The sequence below is a fragment of the Vicia villosa genome, linkage group LG7, assembly GCF_029867415.1.
Source record: "Vicia villosa cultivar HV-30 ecotype Madison, WI linkage group LG7, Vvil1.0, whole genome shotgun sequence".
Taxonomy (NCBI): Eukaryota; Viridiplantae; Streptophyta; class Magnoliopsida; order Fabales; family Fabaceae; genus Vicia; species Vicia villosa.
Genome location: NC_081186.1, coordinates 107,305,098 through 107,324,489, shown reverse-complemented (window position 1 = coordinate 107,324,489; position 19,392 = coordinate 107,305,098). Strand labels below are relative to the sequence as shown.

The 19,392-nt window shown below is 34.6% G+C and overlaps 1 protein-coding gene across 2 annotated transcripts; it reads right to left on the bottom strand.

The window, feature by feature from the left end:
• Positions 1 to 246: 246 nt before the first annotated feature.
• On the bottom strand, positions 247 to 18,438 carry LOC131616447 (nuclear pore complex protein NUP107). Of its 2 annotated transcripts, none has more exons than XM_058887771.1 (24): positions 18,237 to 18,438; positions 17,529 to 17,887; positions 17,071 to 17,140; positions 16,125 to 16,238; positions 15,599 to 15,632; positions 15,385 to 15,510; positions 12,287 to 12,445; positions 11,550 to 11,642; positions 11,302 to 11,469; positions 11,032 to 11,127; positions 10,554 to 10,789; positions 10,417 to 10,474; positions 9,969 to 10,057; positions 9,166 to 9,297; positions 8,574 to 8,696; positions 7,224 to 7,322; positions 6,935 to 7,123; positions 6,111 to 6,285; positions 5,858 to 6,014; positions 5,502 to 5,701; positions 2,179 to 2,320; positions 1,125 to 1,285; positions 808 to 924; positions 247 to 559 (listed from the first exon to the last, which is right to left on the bottom strand). In XM_058887771.1, exons 1-24 carry the CDS (start codon positions 18,311 to 18,313, stop codon positions 500 to 502), a joined length of 3,234 nt encoding a protein of 1,077 aa, XP_058743754.1. In that variant the 5' UTR covers positions 18,314 to 18,438; the 3' UTR covers positions 247 to 499. The 2 variants fall into 2 exon arrangements, with proteins under 2 accessions (XP_058743754.1, XP_058743755.1); XM_058887772.1 differs by lacking the exon at positions 18,237 to 18,438 and adding an exon at positions 16,479 to 16,624 and having other exon boundaries at positions 17,529 to 17,543.
• Positions 18,439 to 19,392: the final 954 nt, after the last annotated feature.

Genomic DNA, 19,392 nt, shown 5'->3' with positions numbered 1-19,392 from the left:
ATTCCTCTTGTCTCTTATAAGAAAATCAATAAAGTATTAGAGTTTTATTTAAATTAAAAAAAAAAAAAAACTTGTTTAACTTGCAATAGAAGATTACTTTTTAGTTCATCATGATAGACAATACATATAGTTCACCATATTAACTTTCACCATAATTCACCGTAAAACTATTAGTTGTAAATAGAATTACATGAAGAGGACTAAAATCCATGGACAACTTTTTTAGAATATAAGAATTGACAAAACTCAAGAATATACATCTGAAAACAATCAATGACGTTCATACATTATAGAATTGTCTAAAATATCTATGGCCCAGTGGATATATGCAAGAAAACAAAAATATTCAAGAACACAATGACAATAAGTAGAAAAATAAAACTATGATTTAAATAAGACATTATATACAAAATACAAGCGTTGATAGAAGCATTATATCCTTTTCAAAATTGTAGCCCTAAATATAGAACGGGGTAAAGCTCTACTCAATGGGCGATACTCATTCCTGTGAATGCTCCATTTTGCAGATTGAGTATTCCCTCTCCATCAATAAAAACTCCTACAAGTAAAATGGCAATCATCTAGTCAGGCCAAATTGACAAAACTGCAGTGTATGTGAAAGATAACTAAGTGTTATGGTGGCATTATCACAATGAAATCAATAAGACAATGGGCTCGTTTGTTAGTTTTTAGAATACTGTCATTCAATAATATAGAAATCATGTTTTAGAACTTATTAAGAAAACATGATGAAAATTGAACATACATTTTAAGTTAATAATTCTTTGAGAAGAAATAGTATCTTACCTGTAATTGTTGCTGACTGAACAAGTCCAGAAAGCGGGTTTCAGAACTGCCAACCAGTTCAATCAAATTATCGTGGGAATCTGGCAGGACTCCTGATCCCATGAGAGAAGCATAAACCTGTAGGTGAGACAAATTTGACAATAAATCAGTGAAATTTTCAAAAAAGGGAATATTTTCTACTCAACTTATTACACGTTCTTATTAACCAACTATTCCTGAGAGGTTAGATGTACTTAAATTTATTTTTTCATCAAGAATTCCTTGTAGTAAGTTTGCCCACAAAGATAAATATATGTTAATGCCATATCTTGACTTACTTGCATGCAACGAAGAATGACTTCAGGGAGACAGCACCTGCGACAAAGTCCTTTCACGATGTATGTTGCAGGGAACTCAAAGATGCCATTTTTGTCAGAATACCAAGCATCCAATCGGGATATTTCCATTGTAACTCCAGCTTGAAACCTAGGAAGCTCACCTGCAATATGAAGTAAACAAACTTGTTGGATCTTTTACTCATTTTTTATACAGGTCTCTCATAGTAACACGCCTAAAACTGTATGATATCCTTTTATGGAAGAAAAAAAATATAATAATCATCTTACACCAATAATTTTCAAATCAGAAAATATTTTTCCCCCGCCTGAAAGTTCTCTCAATCCCAAAAGGTTTAGTGTTAAGCACTAGAATTATTTTACTTTTCTTATGCATCCCCTTCACGCCACAGTCCTTTAGGGTAGAAACATGTAAGCACAGAATAAGCATACCTTATAAAGAAATTAATAGGATGCACTATAACTAAAAGTTGAAAAAACAACGCTCCAGATTGACAGTATTTCTCGCATAAGTTTTTTCTGCGCTTATAATTGGGAAACTCTCAAAAAATATGATACTTTAAATCAAATAGATGCCAATCGTTTAATATTTGCCTAAATGCACATAACTGAAGAAAAAAAGTCGAAATAACATTCGACTGATATTCATCTCCTAATCATTTTTCCCACAGCATATATTATTGAGACAACTCTCAAAATATGGAGTTTTGCATAAAATAGAAGGCCCAATCACCTGATCTTATTGTAGATCAGCCGCCCAGACATAGAAACCTCCATAAAAAGGATTTATGCATCAAGAAATTCACCAAATAGGAGAAAGATTGCAGTCATAAAAATTAAATCAAACTACCAAAGCTGGCCACCGAAATTTGGTCCAAGAAAGAAAAGACCTAAATGATGCACATCCTTGCGAAAAAATTTCCATGGACTAAATTGAGAAGCTCATATTGCTATATGTAGTTCAATAATATTGTTACAGATATTTTATAATATAATTAGAATATTACAAAATATCTTATAATATTCTAACAGTTACCTTTAAAACCAGCAGCCATAATGGTGCTAAGAATACCACCGTCGTTGAAATCATGGGGTCCAATTCCATCACCATCTATTGCTAAGCAACGAAGAACAATATCAATGCAATAATTGTCCTTTGAAGATATAGAAACTTTCACCTGCAAAGTATTAAACTGTAAGCATAGTAGAAGATAACTATTAATTTTGTAAGAGAAGGGTAAGCTTGCTAAGCAAAGCATTAGATTTTATTTGAATTGCTTGAAAGAATTTACTTTCACCCTTTATGTGATTAAAATTGAGAGGCTAGTTCCTCTTTGTCGTCACTCTAATAATTAAGCTCACATGTGGTTTGCCCCATCGAGAACCCAAATTCCAGAGCACATGATCGGAAGACTCAGTCTCGCATCTCAGCGATTCCGGTAAAAGTGATTATGACTTCAACAAGTGTGTTCTAATATCATATAATATCGATCAAATTTTATAACAATCAGGTCTTTGAATTGTTTCATCGGCTCTTTAGCAAATTTTCTCTCCTCTTAAAGCAACAAAGCATTCATTATTTTAACTTATACATAATCATGTCCATTATCTTTCATAAAAAAAATTATTAAAAGGACTAAGAAGTTCATTAGAAGATGAAGAAAAAAAAGCAAAAATATTGAAGAAATGGAAGGAAATCATCAAAATAATATACATCCACTGAAATAGAAATATTTTTCTCTTTTTTGTCTGGTTGGAAGGAAAAATATGGAAATAGTATAAAAGGGTTTGTCGGGAGTACGCCTCCTTGGACAGAAATCTGATATTACCAGATTGTAATCCTGAGTCTAAAAAATGTGTTATCTGAATATAAAATGATATGAAGAATAACTATTTATAGAACCAATACATGGTAGACACTGATCAGATGTAAATACTGCTGTAATTATAGGGCCGGTTTAGGTATAGAGTGGGGAAAATAAATATTTAGAATGATAAATTATATTGATATTGTTGTTAAGGATGTGATACAAAATACAAACTACAAAGTAATAACTCCCATTTTGACTAATACTGAACTCTTAATCCTAATTAAATATAAAAACATAAATGTGAAATACCATGAAATATGGAAACCACCCTTTCGATATTGTTAGGATGCCATATGTAAATGTGGGCCCAAATAGGTAATTAGTCAGTTACCCAAGCCTATATATAATATGGGGAGTGATGTTGGTAAGATATAGGAATGGGAGGAAGGATTATTTTCTAGAATTCTTATTGAGAATTTATTAAAATTTATTGTAATCTCTATATAAGGAGTCACTGACTGATGAATACAACACAACAGCACTATCCAACTTTTTCCGCATGGAATTCCGAGCTCTAGGTTTTAGCTGTAAAGCAGTACACGACCTAACCCATTTTGCGACCTGTTTTTCTTTCACCCTAATAATGGTGTGTAAAAAGATATAGGATCCTTTAAAACATGCATGGAATACAACAACCACACAAGACCTGTTGCTGAAGACAACTTACATGAGAGCCCCTAGCAGTGGTGATGGACCGAAGTAATGGACGACAGCAATAGCACTGGCAGCTGACCAGTTGTCACCAACGGCACTGGCAGACAAGGTCACAGCCCTAGGGGCAGTGGTGGCTCTCTATGGCTTAAAGCAATCTCTGAGAGCTTGGTTTGAAAGGTTCACTCAGTCTATGAAAAAAAAAAGAGTACATTTAAGGACAAGCTGACCATGCTTTATTCATAAAACTCTTCCCTACTAGAAAATCTGCTGCTTTGATTTTCTCTGTCAATGATATTGTCCTCAGTGGAGATAATGTGATTGAAATGGGAAGAGTAAAAGAGAAACTAGCTGCAGACTCTGAAATCAAAGATATAGGACACTTTAGATAGTTTCTTGGTATGGAGGTTGCTCGGTCGAAAAATGGTTTCGCAACAGAAATACATTCTAGATCTATTGAAAGAAACACAAATGAGTGGTAGAAGGCCAGCTAACTTCGCCGTGACTGAGAAAGTTAGTGAAGTGCCATTAACATTATAGATTTCATGTAAAACACAAGTCAAATTTACTAAAGTGCCCTTGTTGATATTAATGACAAAGCTCACTCAACAACTCACGTCAAGTGTTTTTGAATTAAATGAAGGACATATTAGAAATACTAATAAAATTAAATAGCATAGCACAAATGTAGCTAATTTTTGCTTATAGTAGTGACTATGACTCTATGCCTTTTTTTGCTTATAATAGTGAGCGGTATTTCCTATTATTTGTTTACTATTTTCCTGTTATTTGTTTCCTACAATTCTCGTTGAGAATTTATCATAATTTATTATAATCTCTCTTTATAAGAAGTCTCTGACTGATGAATAAAACATAACGGCGTTACCCTACTTTTCCTACAATCACTTTTTTTCATTTTCAAAAAGTAAAGGTTGGACAAAGAGAGATTTGTCTCTTTTTAGGAGCAATATCTCTGTAATACATCTCTTTTTCTATCAGTAATACCTAGGTTATCAATAGCGCGCTATAGCCGCATAGCGTAACGGCACGGCCCCTCACCACTACGCTATTGGTCTGCAAAGCGCTACTGACAATAGCTGTCATAGCGGTCGCTAAAAGCCCTATCATAGCGGCGCAATAGCGGTGCCATCCCAGTTTGATGGCTGCTCTTCTCAATTTAGAGCAAAATCGTAAGCCCTGTTGGTCTGATATTTAACCCCATGTGTTATGCTTCTTTAGTTTCACCGTTTTTTTTCTACATGGTACTCCCCTGCGACACTTCCACTGCGTCTTCTGTATTCGTCGTTTTCATCCACTTCTTCATTGCTCTCCTCCCTCTGCTTCTTCATGTTTGCCTCAGCTACTGATGCGTCAATGTCTAGGGTTAATATTAATGAGGATGATAATGTTGTGCATGAATACTTTTATAAATTGATTTTAATGAGTCATGAGATGTTGCAATTTCTATTTAAGTATTTATGTATGTTGTTGGAATTTATGTTTACTATGTACATTGTTTTTTACTTTCTCAATAGCGGTCATCCCGCTATCTGCCATGCTATTATAGCATTTTAGGGGTCTGGCACTACGCGCCGCTATCCAAGATTAACAACCTAGAGTAACACTATCTCCTATTCTCTTAATTTTGGGGTTCTTTCAGATCTTGTCTAAAATACTCTAAATAAAGATACAATAATGATATGAGTCATTTTCTTGATTTCTAGCAACTCCCTCCCCATCAAGCTAAGGTTTACTATGCAATAAGCTGACAATTTAAGATAATCACTATTACAATGATATTTGCCTGCTTAAACTTTCAATGATTGATTAATCGTACCATTAGTTGTCGATTTGAGACAATCTCATCACCAACAGAAGAGTAGAGTGCACTTGTCAGTGTGGTGCATACAGTGGCATCTGGACATAAACAATCTCCAGATGGCAGGCAGAGCATTGCCGTTGCATGAAGTTCAAGGAAAACAGGTTCAGCAGATTCATATATATTATCAATAGAAGCCAGCCACGGCGTTTCACTTCCTATATAAAAGAGAATCACAAATAAGTAAGGGGCTAACATGTCAACTAAGTCATTTTCAAAAACACGGCAAACTAGAAGTTTCATGATTGATGTGTCACTAAAGTTTTTGGACATTTTCCTCACATCATGGGTTGTGTGCAAGGTTGCAAACTTACTTTCTAGCAGTGAAAGAGACGCAGTTAGTGTTTCCTTGGCTGCTGAAATAGCCCTTTCCTTTTCCTCTAGTGACAATTCAGAGACAGAAACTTCTGCATTCTCTAATTCAGTTTTAAGCCAATTGCGGTAGGTTGCGTCACAGGAGTAATACTCACGCTAGAAATGAAAAGTGAATAAAGAACTATAGTCAATCCAAAAAAAAATCGCGAGTGAATTTTAATAACTAAATTGGGCAGGTGTAAGTCAGTATACCCATTCTTCGAGCTCCCTTAGATCCTCAAAAACATTTTGATCCTCGGAGGTCTCAAGAGTCTCTGCAAGTTGTTTCAAGGGTTCAGCAAGAAAACCAAGAGCTGTGTGGGCACCTATGGGCATAGCGGGTATTCTCCACATAGAAATCAAGGCAAACTCCCTGAAGAGTACATTGCTATATGGAAGGGAAAAAAGGTTAAAATTCAGAATGAGGTGAAAATTAAACTAGAATGGCAAAATTGCAGGAATGCATTATACTTCCAGTAAGTTAAAAACATGTGCACTAACAGCCAACAGGGGGACTGGAAAGATCAGATTCTTATTTGATACTCCCTCCGTCCCACAATGAGTGACTCAGCCCACCATTTCACACATATTAAGAAAAGTGGTTAAAAGTAAGAGAGATAATAGTATTTTTACTACACTACCCTTATTATGTCTTGGAAATGATGAAACTTTTATTAATTAGAGGGTAAAATTGGAAAAAGTGTATTGGAAATTGAAATGGGTCCTTCATTTTGGGACATCATTTTATTCCAAATGGGTCACTCATTGTGGGACGGAGGGAGTACTTCAAAATTCAAATATTCATACTTTAAAATGTAACAACAACACAACAAGAGTCTTTTTTTTCCCAATAGTTGGGATCAAAAGCCAACTACAAATGAGAATAGGCATCAACATTGACAAAATATGAAGAAAAGAAAACATGTGTACAACAATTAGATGGTGAAATGGCAAACACTCCCAAGTTTCACTTCTTTCAATTGTTTCACCTTCACAAGCATGGTTTATTAAACAATCCAATTTGATGCACTACTTACCTATGTACCAATGCTCGAAGAAGAAGTTTTTTACTAACATCTTTGACATTAGTAATTGTTGAGGGTGGTGTGAAGCAAAGCCACTGGATGACTTTAGCTTTTTCTAGACTCTGCAGTCTGTGCTGTTCTGCAACATCTGACAGATTATCATATTTGCCAATCTTGATCTCTCGAGATCTCAACAAAACCCTGTTTCAAATAGATTTATTAAGAAAGGCAAATGCTTCATATGCACCTGGACATCTTTTTGAGTAAGATTTCATAGATATTCTAAATAAAGCCGAGTTACCTTTCAATAATGTCTTCAAAACTACCCTTAGATTCATCCATCGAAGAAAATGGTAAATATTCCATAGCAGAAAGGAATATCTTGTATTTGACATGTACACTGTTGAATTAAACAAACAACATAGGAGTTAGTTACAAAACCACAATGGAAATAAAGAAGAAATTGCTTGATTGTATATGAAAAAACAAGATAAACTTCTCCTCCAAAGGTATCCCCTTTATAAACAGTTACCTTTTCACATCTAAGATCTTCTCCAATTCTCCAAAAAACACAATTCCCTGAATGAACCCCCGACCCATAGTCCCCCTTATTAATTTATCTAATTAATCCCCCCTAACTAACTATTCTAATTGTTTGAATTAACTGCTATATCTTCCTTATTTTTTTCATGCAAATACTCGTCTATGGTGCACACTTGCTTTCTTATCCCTGGGTAGGATTCAAATCATGGCCTTATTTAAGTAGTTTCATTTAATGCAAAGGAACTGGATGCTCTATAAGTCTTTGTTGTTTGCTGCTTTTTTTTTTTTTTTGCTTTAGAAGAATTGGGCTCTCAATCATAAAACTGTGTTTCTCTCATAAAGAATTTTTATATAAGAATGTTAAAATATAATAAATATATGTTGATTCTTCCTGGATAAAATGACTTATCCTCAGAGCAAGTAGAGTCAGCTGTTAACTTATACTCCCTCCGGCCTTATTTACAAGCTACCAATGTTATTGACAGCAGACGGCGGTCCATGGTGGAGAGACAAAATCCCACCAAACCGGCCGCTTTGCGGCGCCATTATTGCGGATAATGGCAGAAAAACCCGCAATAGCGGCCAATATTTACCATTGCGGCGAGCCCAAAAACCGCCATGTATATCCGCCATAGCGGGGCAATTTGATAACACTGCAAGCTACCAAGTCTGTCCAAGGGAAAAACATGTTTCTCAATTATTTTTTACTTACTACTCGTCAAAACAAGCAAATAATTTTTTTTACCTATTCCTCTCTTTTCTCATTTCTATTCATCCAAATAATACATGTTTTCCTCGTAACTTCTCTTCATTTACTCTTCTTCTTCCAATTTACTTATCTCTTGCTTCTTTCCTCCCTATTTATTCAATCAGCCAAATAAGTGTTAAAAACATGCACGACGGACTCCTTCATTATATTTTCCAACCTACCCTTGCTTCTTTTCTACCTATTGTGGCAGACCTTGATTAGAGACCCGTCATGAGACCCACCATGCAACAAATAAATGTTACGGTAACATCAATAAAAGTGTAATCAGATCCTTCATCAAAGAGAATCATGTGATTATCTCATTAAAAAAGGGCAGACAGAAGGAGACATCAATTATACCTGCTTTGCAGCCTAAGTTCCATCATGTGAACAAAGAGGTCTATGCAACGGTGACGTGCAAGCTGAGAAGCATATATGCCCACCAACTCCTCATGCTCCTTTGAAAACAGAAATTGGGCATACCTAATTTTTCCAAATCAATCAATCATAGTAGAGAAGCAAATTTTCATTTCATTTAATACATTACACAGTTTTTCAGCTCCAACACAAATATGATGCATAGGTACAGGTATGGTACTCGGTGTGGGTACTGGTACATTGATAAAAAATAGAAGTTCTTTTATAAAATGTATGAGTAGAGAACTAACGTTTTAAAAATCAAAAGTAGTGTTAAGATACGATAACAAATTAAAATACATAAATATACTAAATTGATATATGAAAAAATCATAAATTTCATTCAACCGTATAATGAGAAAAAAGAAGTACCACGAGTACGGTACGTGTAGCCGGTACCGGTACTTCACCATTTTAGAAGTACCCATGCATCACAACATACTAGAAAGTTGTGCAATAATACAGTTTTCCCTCTGAATAATATTATTATTATTCAAGAAAAGTAAAGTGCAGAACTTCATATAAAATTACTTACAGGTGTAAAATATGGTCACCAACGCTCTGAATCTTCTCCTTGAAAGCACCCTTCATTTCATCGCCGAGTAAATATCTAAGCACAAGGACTAGATGTGCACCAAATCGAATCATCTGAGGATCTCCGTGAGGCCTATGAGAGGAACAAAAAATGTGGTCAACTGATTGCCATCAATTGGAAGGCCTTCTGAAAGGATACTCAAAACCAGGTACAATTTTAATAGCAATTGCACAACAGTACAACAAATCCTCCAATCCATTGGTAAAGCTAACAAGGAAAGTAAATCCTAGTAATAGTAAGCTCTGGCCCGAAGGAAAGGCAGGTAAATAATTCACCTTATACTCCAACTAAAAGCACCCAACATCTGCAAGAACAGCACACCTTTGCAAAACCTTATCTCCTAATCCCAACTAGAAATATTTCCATCAGACCCTTCATTTTTTTATTATGAAATCCCCTTTTTGAGAACTCCCCTTTCTCTTCGATATTTTTTTTCTATCAATAAATATACAATATGAAAGAACATTACGGTGTTGTTTGATCAGACCAAAACACGTACAACATGAGCATATTTGTTATAACATCAACAACCAAGCTTTATCTCACTAAGTGGTGTCTGATACATGGATCAAAATATACTCATGTTCTACCTGTTTTGCTCAGATCATAATCTAGATTAAATTTCTTGATACAGTATTATCACGTAATGCAAGTTGTGACTTCTTACAACCAAAGACTTTTACATGCCTATCAGAAGACACAGAATTGTGAACCTGGGAAAGAGAACTAGTACAAAAACTTACCTAAATACATTCTGATCATCTTCCAAAGGTGCTATCCATGACCATATAAGGTCTAGTACACGTGGTATGTCCCCTAGCATTAAGGTCATCTACAGGCAACATACAACTTAGGACATCAGTAACATATAAATATAGAAAGATCAAAAGAGTAAAGAAAATGATTTTTCTTCTCTGTATCAAAAGTAGTTGCACCATTTGTTTTCTTTTTATACATAAAAAATTGCAAACAGAATAGCTAAGGATCACATCATTTAAGTAAAGGGCTCTGTCTTACCATGAACTGTTGCACGTTTACATAATATTTGGAATTGAGAAACCCCATTACTGATTCCTTATTTATTTTTCCTTAATATTAATTATAGATAAAACGCTCTTAAATGTTGGAATATGAAAAACTACTTCAAAATATGATGATAAGAAACTCCAATGAATTTTTTTACAGAAATACCTGGAGTTGTCGCTGTTGCTCCTTGCATTGCCGCATAACAGTTTCATGGATCATTTCCCTAAAATAGAAACAAAACAGATATGTAATAGACAACAACAAAACAAAGGCTACAACCGTGATAAGAACTGTACAGTTACCCCGAATGAAGTTTTTGCAGAAGAGATGAAAGTTGTCGTGGTTGTTGATTCAAAACATGAATTGGCCAATTTTCAGGTCCATTTGAAGGATCAAAGGAAGTATCAACTTGCCCAGGACTTCGGTCAATTACATCTCCAAGAGTTCTATGTTGATCAACTCCTCCAGGCAGTGAACGAGTGACTTCCAAGTCTACCTGCACATCTAGCCAAGACTTCGCCATTGCCCAGCATGCTGACTGCAAATGTTAGATGTTGTACTGTAAATCAAGTTCAAGTTTCCAACAAGGAATGTAGGATGATAAAAAAGGATGTGAGATTTACAGTCCTTTTCACTTAGTTTAACTATCTCTCTGTTCTAAAAGCTTCCCAATCAGACACACAAAATATAAGTATGAATCTTGAAGGTTTTTTCTTAAGGATCATTGCATGAATGAATGAATGAAAACTTTTGCAGTAAATAAATATAAGAAAAAAATACCTCCCAGTCTGTGCATAGTGGAAGCATCCGTTTGAGGTTGCTGCATTGGGCAGCATAAACAGCTGCTTCATATTTTCCACCTAGCTCTGCTATTTTCTACAAAATAAAGGGCCAAATTGAAGTTATTAATTTTTATAAAATAAAAACAATCTTTGAAAGCACGGAAAACCTGGAAAGGAGGGTATTAGTTAATAAAGAAGTAAACAGCACAAACATGAATCAAACAGCAAGAGAATTGTTTGTTTGATCAGTGTAACATATTGCCACTACCTCTGATGCACAATAGGAAGCCCATTTCCAAAGATGCCACTGATGACCAATGCCACTTTCAAATTCAACAGCTTGCAAAGTCCTACTTTTACCATTCTTCACCAGAGCTTCAGCAGAAGGAAACAGGCTCAAACCTCCAAAAGGAGACAAAGAGGAAGCTCTCCATGGCTACAAGAAAATATTCAGATATTAATTGTTGAACTATGGACTATGAAGTCCTAATCTTATCATATCAAAGTTATGCTCACCTGTCCAGCAGATCGGCATAGTCCACACGCCTCTTCTAGCCTTCCAGCCCTTAGAAGAGTCCATACATCCTCTAGAAGAGATTCATCTTGTTTCTGTATCCAGAACGATAAACATCAATGACATTCAAGATTTTATTGGAACAGTATCCATAGACAGGTAGACTCGCTCATCTATTTGATCATCAAAAACTAAAACAGAAAACCACGTCCAATAGCAAGTGCAGGCTCTTTAAACTTATCATCTACCCTTAAACATTGATGGGTAACTGGTTACAGAACTATCTATCATGAGGATACTTAAGCCATTAAATTTCAATAACCAATTATATGACATCTTATGTAACTTTAAGGTATTAAGTATACTTATTTCGATTCCTGACAAATATATATATTTAATCCTTACAAAATAAACACATTTAAAGTCTAGTCCCTACATAAATTTTATTCAATTTTAGTTTCTGTTTTGCTTTTATAAGGACAGTTTTTTAGTCTCTAAAGGGACTAAAAGAAATCTTATCTTGTATAAAGTTTTCAAAATAGACTAAAACTGAATAAATTTATATAGGGAATAAGCTTGAAAAGTCGTGATTTTATACGACTAAATACATTTCACCATTTAGATTAAAATATAATAACTCTAAAGCTAAATACACAAGTCATATAGACTAGCATATCTATTATAAAGCTTTATTGGTACACCCAAGTAAAGCTGTAAAAAAAACATTGCAATACAATACTTTATCATCGGGCAAAACATTTGCATTTTCTCGAGTCGGAGCATCAAAGTCCAGGTGATGAACAACGTTCCGGTCAGAAGTTGCTTTTTGCAGGTAACGTTGAGTATGATGCCAAACACCACTGCTGGGGAGATAACTACCAACATGAGATCCACGCACCTGCATAAATGTAAAGGAAAGCCAAAATAGTTAATGTTCAATTAGACAAAATACTTAGACCAGGAAAACAATAAAAGGTTTTACTCGAGAACATATTCACCCTTTCCCTTTTATTATTTTCAAAACGACCAAAATTGCGACTTGTTGATACTCCAAGCCAGTATATATATACACACTCCAAACAATTACGAGCACTAACCTGTACAGTGTTAAAAAAATTGGATTTTGGGCTTAAACTCACACAAAACCGATTTGGCTTATAAAATGAGGACTCTACCATACGTGAAAAATGCACCCCAAACATGCACTAACTTTTGCAGTGTCTAAAAGTTGGGTTTTAGGTCTAACTCAACCCCACAAAACTGTTTTGGCTTGTAAGATGAGGAATATCAGCGCCATATAAAAATTATAGGAGCAGACTGCAATTAAGAAGGATTACCAAAACATTCTCTCACACCTAGGGCTTTGCACCCGAAGCTTGGACGAAGCAGATGCAGCAAGCCCAACAAAAGATGTAGGAAAAGTTTTGATACCATCTTAAAATTTGGACTTTAGACTTATGAATTATGATAACACACTCTTCTCAACACAGGCTCTCTAATTGGTTGAAACTCAAATGCATCCCATTAAATTAATGTGGGACCTACATGGTTTAGTGAGACTCATTTGAATTTTGATCAATTTGAGAGTATGTTTGAGAGTAATTTGATAGCACTCCTCTTTGACCTAATTCAATCTCATAAAATTGGCATGAAAGGTAAATACTGCCCAAGCCTTAGAAGTACAATTAAGATTATGATATCTCTTGGCAATGTAGAACTACACCCCCTCAGAGCCAACAATGAAGGTGGTGATGGCTGCAATGAAGGGAGCCCAAAGTTGTCACAAATTGCTATTAAGGCAGCTAGGGGAGATGATAAGTAGTCCCAAAAGTATATGAAATTTGCCAATTTAGTCCCTAAAGTATATGAAAATTTGTCAATTTAGTCCCTACAATAACAACAATGCCTTTTCCCCCTTGGTGGCATGGTAAATATTAGTCCAATTAACGTTATAATACTCTTTCATAGACCATGCCTATATAAGTCAACTTCATATCTTTAATTAGTTTCCCTCTCCCTCCAAGCCATTTAATTATCCTCCATTTAGTCTACCATGCTTCGACGGTTCTGTTTATAAGAGAACATGAAAACATTAGTAATCTTGAATTAGACAAAAGTTATGCAACGCCATTCACGGCCACTTTTCTAATTGGTTAACCTAATTTTCTAATTGCCAATGGCTTCATTATGCCTTTTTACAGCTACTTCATTGCTCAACTAATATCAATTTCAACACCAAGATCTTTGTCAATGTCATTCAACTTCCATCACCCCGTTAACAAGGCCTTCAATTTCAGCTTCCTCTCAATATACCTCCGACAAGATCCAGTTCCTGTTCCTTCCCACCAACAAGATTTGGGTCGTGTTCATTCTCTCCGACGAGATCTTCTTCCTGTTTATTCTTGTCAGCAATATCGATGCTGACCGAACACAGCATATGAGTTCTTTGTTGAATAGTTACTGTTTTCAGTGTCGTGCAGGTAGTAACGACGGTAACTGTGACTACCGCAATGACGACAACAAGGAACACACAGATACGGTAATCGTATTGACGACGGCGAGGAACACACAGACTGTAATCACAATGACGACAATGAGGAACACAGACAGTAATTGCACTGAAGACGACGAGGAAGGCAATGAATTGTTTAAATCAGACACTTACTTTGTTTATGGCTTTTTCCCCATTCATTTTTTGTATTTTTTTAATAAAATTTAATTGTGATTTTGTTTAGTTGAGATGGGTTTTAGTTCTTAATTTTTCAAATTATTTTAAAAAAATTAACTGTTTTCTCTTAAACCGTATTACTTCTAATTTTATTTTCTTTGATAAATATTTTTTATTTTCATTTGATAATGTATTCTAATTTTTCTTTAATTTTGTTTTAGTAATGCAATTTTTCTTTAATTTTCTTTATTTGTTAAATGTCCTTTTTAATATATAAAAGTAAACAGATGTGTCGCTTAAAAAAAATAAATTAATCAGTTTCTATGAAAACCAATTACTTAAATAAAATATATGAACAGGTTTTATAAACAAATATACATTAAAACCGGTTTTTAATAAAAGTCAGTTAGGAACCAACTTGAAACCATTTAACATAGGTTACGGGTTTTAGGACAAATGGTATGGTTTAAAAACCAGAAGAAGAAAAAAAAGTGGATTGATTCTCATAATTTAGTTATTGGTGCACAGCCCTACTCTTTGACATCCAACACTCAATTTCACACAATAATGCAGGTCTTATAGCTATGCGGTAAACCTCTCCTTTAAGTTTGAGCGATATATTTCAATCACAAATGACACCCAAAAATATTCCTCTATTTCATCCCCCTACAAACATCCTTTTAATGACTTTTCCTATTTCCTTGTCAATTCATATAATGGACTAAAGATATTTAAACCCTGAGACTTAGGATACAGTATACTCTTCAGTTTTTATCTTTGAGTTATATTTGGGTGCCTTTTCAAAACTCGCATTCCATATGTTCTTCACTTACAAAACTTTAATGCATTTGACTAATATGAATAATTGCATTTTCAACGTTGTTATTCGCCCTCAAAGGAGGGTAGGAGAAGACATTTTGAATATACAAATTGACTGGGCATTTCCTATTAATTGTTGATTTAATATTTTCACCTCTCTCTGGAGTCTGGACGTACCTCCTTGCTAACTTCAATAATTTTTTGTTAAAAGTTATCAGAAGCAGCATCATACATACAGCCTTCAAGATGGTCAAATTTGCACTCATGGCATCATTCGAAAAAAATAAAAAAATAACATGCTACTTGTGAACAGATAAACTTTCCATGCAGTAAATATAGGAAAATAATACCTTTGCTTCCAAGTCAAGTGCTTTAGAAGCTAAACCTTCCAACCACTGAACCATCCTAAGGCACAATTGAGCTGTGTGATCCTCTGCAACAAACTCACAGGCCATTACATGTGATGTTCCTGTCACCTGTGAGAAATGAATAGATTTCAATAAGTCTACTCCATGGATAGGTAGAGATTATCTGGTCACATTAAGTGTATCACACAAACATTACCAGTATTTGCTCTTTAGAAAGCTCTTCCGTCACTGTAAAAGAAAAAAGAAAAAGTTTTAGTTAAGTTTTTTTAAAAGTATCAGCATAAGAGAACCCAAAGTAATCCAAAGAAAGTGTAGAACTGAATTATGGACATAAGCTATAGAGGCACTCTATTCAAAACTATGTCTCCATTCGCATATGGGGAAAATGATTTCCTCCTGAGCAAACTTTGATATTTATTCAACGTTGGTGAATTAGTAGTAAATACTAATAGATTCAACCAACATGCAAACTCTATCTCAAGATTGAAATAAGGATAGCCTTCAATATTGTGTTAAGTTTTCAATATGTTGAATTAAATAGCATGACGATCAAAACAGTAAGCCAAAACATCAGTGGTGTTGTGTTAGTCAATGAGTATGATATGGGTCAGTAAACTTAAGGAAACGGACATAAAAAAGCAGACATAATAGAAGAAACAAGGATGGAGGAGACATAATTAATCCTTAAAAACAGAGCATCCAAGGATAGCAATATATTTCCTTTCCCATAAAGGAACCACAGGAGAGACCATGTTGCCGCCTCATCAAGCAGGAGTTGAGCCTTCTGCCTCATTAATTTATCCTCGACAACTCGATGCCTTATGTTCAAGCCATACCTGTAGATGAAAGGCCAAGATCATATTACCATCAAAGTAATTTTGTAATATTCAAGTATACACTATACATATTCATTTTATCCACCCTCCAGTGTAGCTTTAAGAGTTTAGGATAACCATCATTGTCCCCTAATATAATAAGAATTTATTAAGGAACATGAGAGAAGCATTGAAGGAGGACATCGTGATAAATGGACATGCCACAAGACAACAAACAAAAGAAGCTATGCTGACAATCACCGTAAAATTTCTTCTTTAAGTTGCAGCAAACTAGGATTTTACACTCGAAAACAATGACCATGCAATCCTTTTGTATATCATTCGTATTTCTTCAAATATAGATACAAAACAGCAGCAGTATTGAACAACAGTGAGCACCTGAGTTTCTGGAAAGACATAGCAAAATCTTACCCATTGCCAATGTATTTAATAATTTGCATTTGCCTCATATATCTCTATAGATAGTCTTGCTAAGTATATTCAGTTATGAGATTCAATTCAGTTTTACTTTCTCAGTTCGATACAGAAACTCTCTGATTTTCTCAAACATTTTCCTTCATTTTCCCAGCATACAAAATTTAAGAAATAGAAAATCCACGCGATAATTCCAATAAATGAATAAACTAATAAATACGCAAATAATGAAGTCTAAAGCTAAAACAGCCTAAAATGAATTTAGGTCTCTCGATCACAAGGATGGTAGACATAAATGTCAAGATATAGAGCCTGTATGCCAATCATGAGGTAATAAAATTACTCATGCATGTATGTCATGAAGTTTGCATGATAAAATTTTTAAACAAATGATTACACCGACTAATAGCAAACAAACCTGATAGATTCTGAAACGTTTCGACACTCGTTCTCAAATCTTAGTATCAGATCAGGAATAGGCATCATTCCTGCGGAAAAATTACAATAAAATCAAAATCACAATATTCTTTTTTCCCTGGGAAAGAAACAAAAATGCACTTGCACCGAGGGTACACAGATATGATTTCAAGAACCATTTTATGGAATGGTAGATCAACTAAAATGAGCAGCAAATATGGAGATGGATTTTCTTGTATCTTTGTTAGATCAGAGTTTTACTACTAACAGGGAAAGAATGTCTCTACTCCTATGTTCCAACAAATTTCAAACAAACAAAAGCAATACAAGCTTGTACCGTGTGGAAATTCAATCTTGAAAATAACTTTTCTTATCCAAATTTAATAGTAAGAAGAAGATAAAGAACATAAATCTTTCTAAAAACCATGATATATAAATAAATAAATATACTTACAGTACCTGTCAAAGAAGAATCAAAAAGAGAAGCAAACAAATTAAATATATTCTCCACATCATCTCCCAACGAGTCGCCTTCTTGCTTGCAAACCTTTAACGAATACCGTCCCGAGTCAAAACCATCATCCATGCCAGGGATACCAGGAACATCAGCAGACAACCTCCTTCTAGAGGAATACAAAGACTTATCATCCAAATAATCAGCATCAAGACTCTCAACCTCTTGTTTAATATTTTCAAGAATAAGGGCGGCATTAGTAGGACTATGGATGTTTTGTCCATCGTAAAACAGCCCACTTTCACTTAGCTTGGAAGCCGAGTAATCTGGCTGAACTGTATCGCCTGAATTTAAGTGCCTCTTCCTGCAAAAAAAATTGCATAACAGAATGTTGACACATAAATTTAATAAATACAATCAGAGAAGATGTGAAAATTCTCTAGCTCAAAATGAACTTCAAATGATGCAGAATAATCTTCAAGTGAAGTACAGCAACGACAACAAATCTAAGTGAGTTAAAATTTCAGAGCTACAAAATTAAGTAACTCATTTATATCATCACATATAAGCTAAACTTTATTCAATGTCGAAGTGGCAATAACAATTAACTAGTGAATTCTACAACCCTAACCTAGCATCAGTTATAAAGGCATAAACCCTAACTCGATGAAAACTGGGACATTCGATTGGGAATAAGACGAAGAAAAGGTTACCCGTATCTGCGAAACTCTCGTGCAGAGAGGTCTTGAGGATCGAAGAAAGGAGAAGCCATTGACATTTCTTCGTCCATTGTGATTTTGGTCGCTCTAGAAACCCAAAACCCACACTGATACTGATTTTTCAGGGCGGGAAGGGAAAATTAGCGTTTTTCTTTGATGTGTTTGGTTAAACCCTTATTGGAATGCTAATATTAAAAAAAATGCTTTTTGTTATTCATTTTTTCTTCAGGCATGTGCCATTTTGTGTTTTTTTCTTTTTTTTTTCCAACAGTTTTATTTCAAATTTTGTAAATAAGTGGCTCCATTTTTTTATTTTATTTTATTTGACAATGTGAAATTTTTATAATATGTTACTTTTTTAACCATTTAGATGGATTAAGTTATTTTTAATATTATTTAATTTAAAATTAATAAATTAAAATTTCTAATTTAATAAATTTTCTTTTGTCAAAACTACAATCTCATAAACTAAATAAAATAATAATATAAATTAGATGGAGGATAATTTGTATGAACACAATGGATGAATAGCTAATCATGGATTTTAAATTTTTTTTAATGTGTCTCTTTTCCTGTATTCTTTCTTTAAATGTAGGGAGTGTATTTGTAAATACGTTTTGATATTGGAGTAAAGAGGTGTTTAGATTTGGTTATATCGATTTTGGCTGACCACTTTGAAAAAATAATAATTTTTCTCGAATTTTCTTAGTACACTATAGTTCTCATCATAACTTTAGCAAATATCTCAGATGTAAAGCATGGGATAATGAAAATGTTCCACTTGCTACAAAGCATTCTCAAATGTCTGCAAAATCACCTCAAGAATGTAATTCCTACAATCAGTCAGCTAGTGAGTCAGATAAGCATTCTAAAGATGTAATGACTTGAATTCTGCCTGAGCGGACGATAAATTGCCCAAATAGAAGTCAGAGTTCGGTTCTTCTTCACCACAATCTCTACTAGATGGGTCACATGGTCAGAGAGAAAACCAGCAAGGTGGGAGCAAAGTGTCATTCACTCTAGTAAGAGAGGTATAAGCCTTCTCTATTTCCTACAAGTACTTATGTCATTGAAGCTTCAGATCATGGATGCTCTCCTTCAGTTGTTGCTTCTCAACATGGTGTCGGACGGACCAAGGAGCTTCGTAGTG

Excerpts from the sequence above, each read along its gene's own strand:
- LOC131616447 (XM_058887771.1), bottom strand. The coding sequence starts at position 18,313 with ATGGACGAAGAAATGTCAATGGCTTCTCCTTTCTTCGATCCTCAAGAC. Across the intron at positions 11,470-11,549 it reads TATGCCGATCTGCTGGACAG|CCATGGAGAGCTTCCTCTTT; the intron begins GTGAGCATAACT and ends ATTTTCTTGTAG. Across the intron at positions 11,128-11,301 it reads CTTCCTATTGTGCATCAGAG|AAAATAGCAGAGCTAGGTGG; the intron begins GTAGTGGCAATA and ends TTTATTTTGTAG.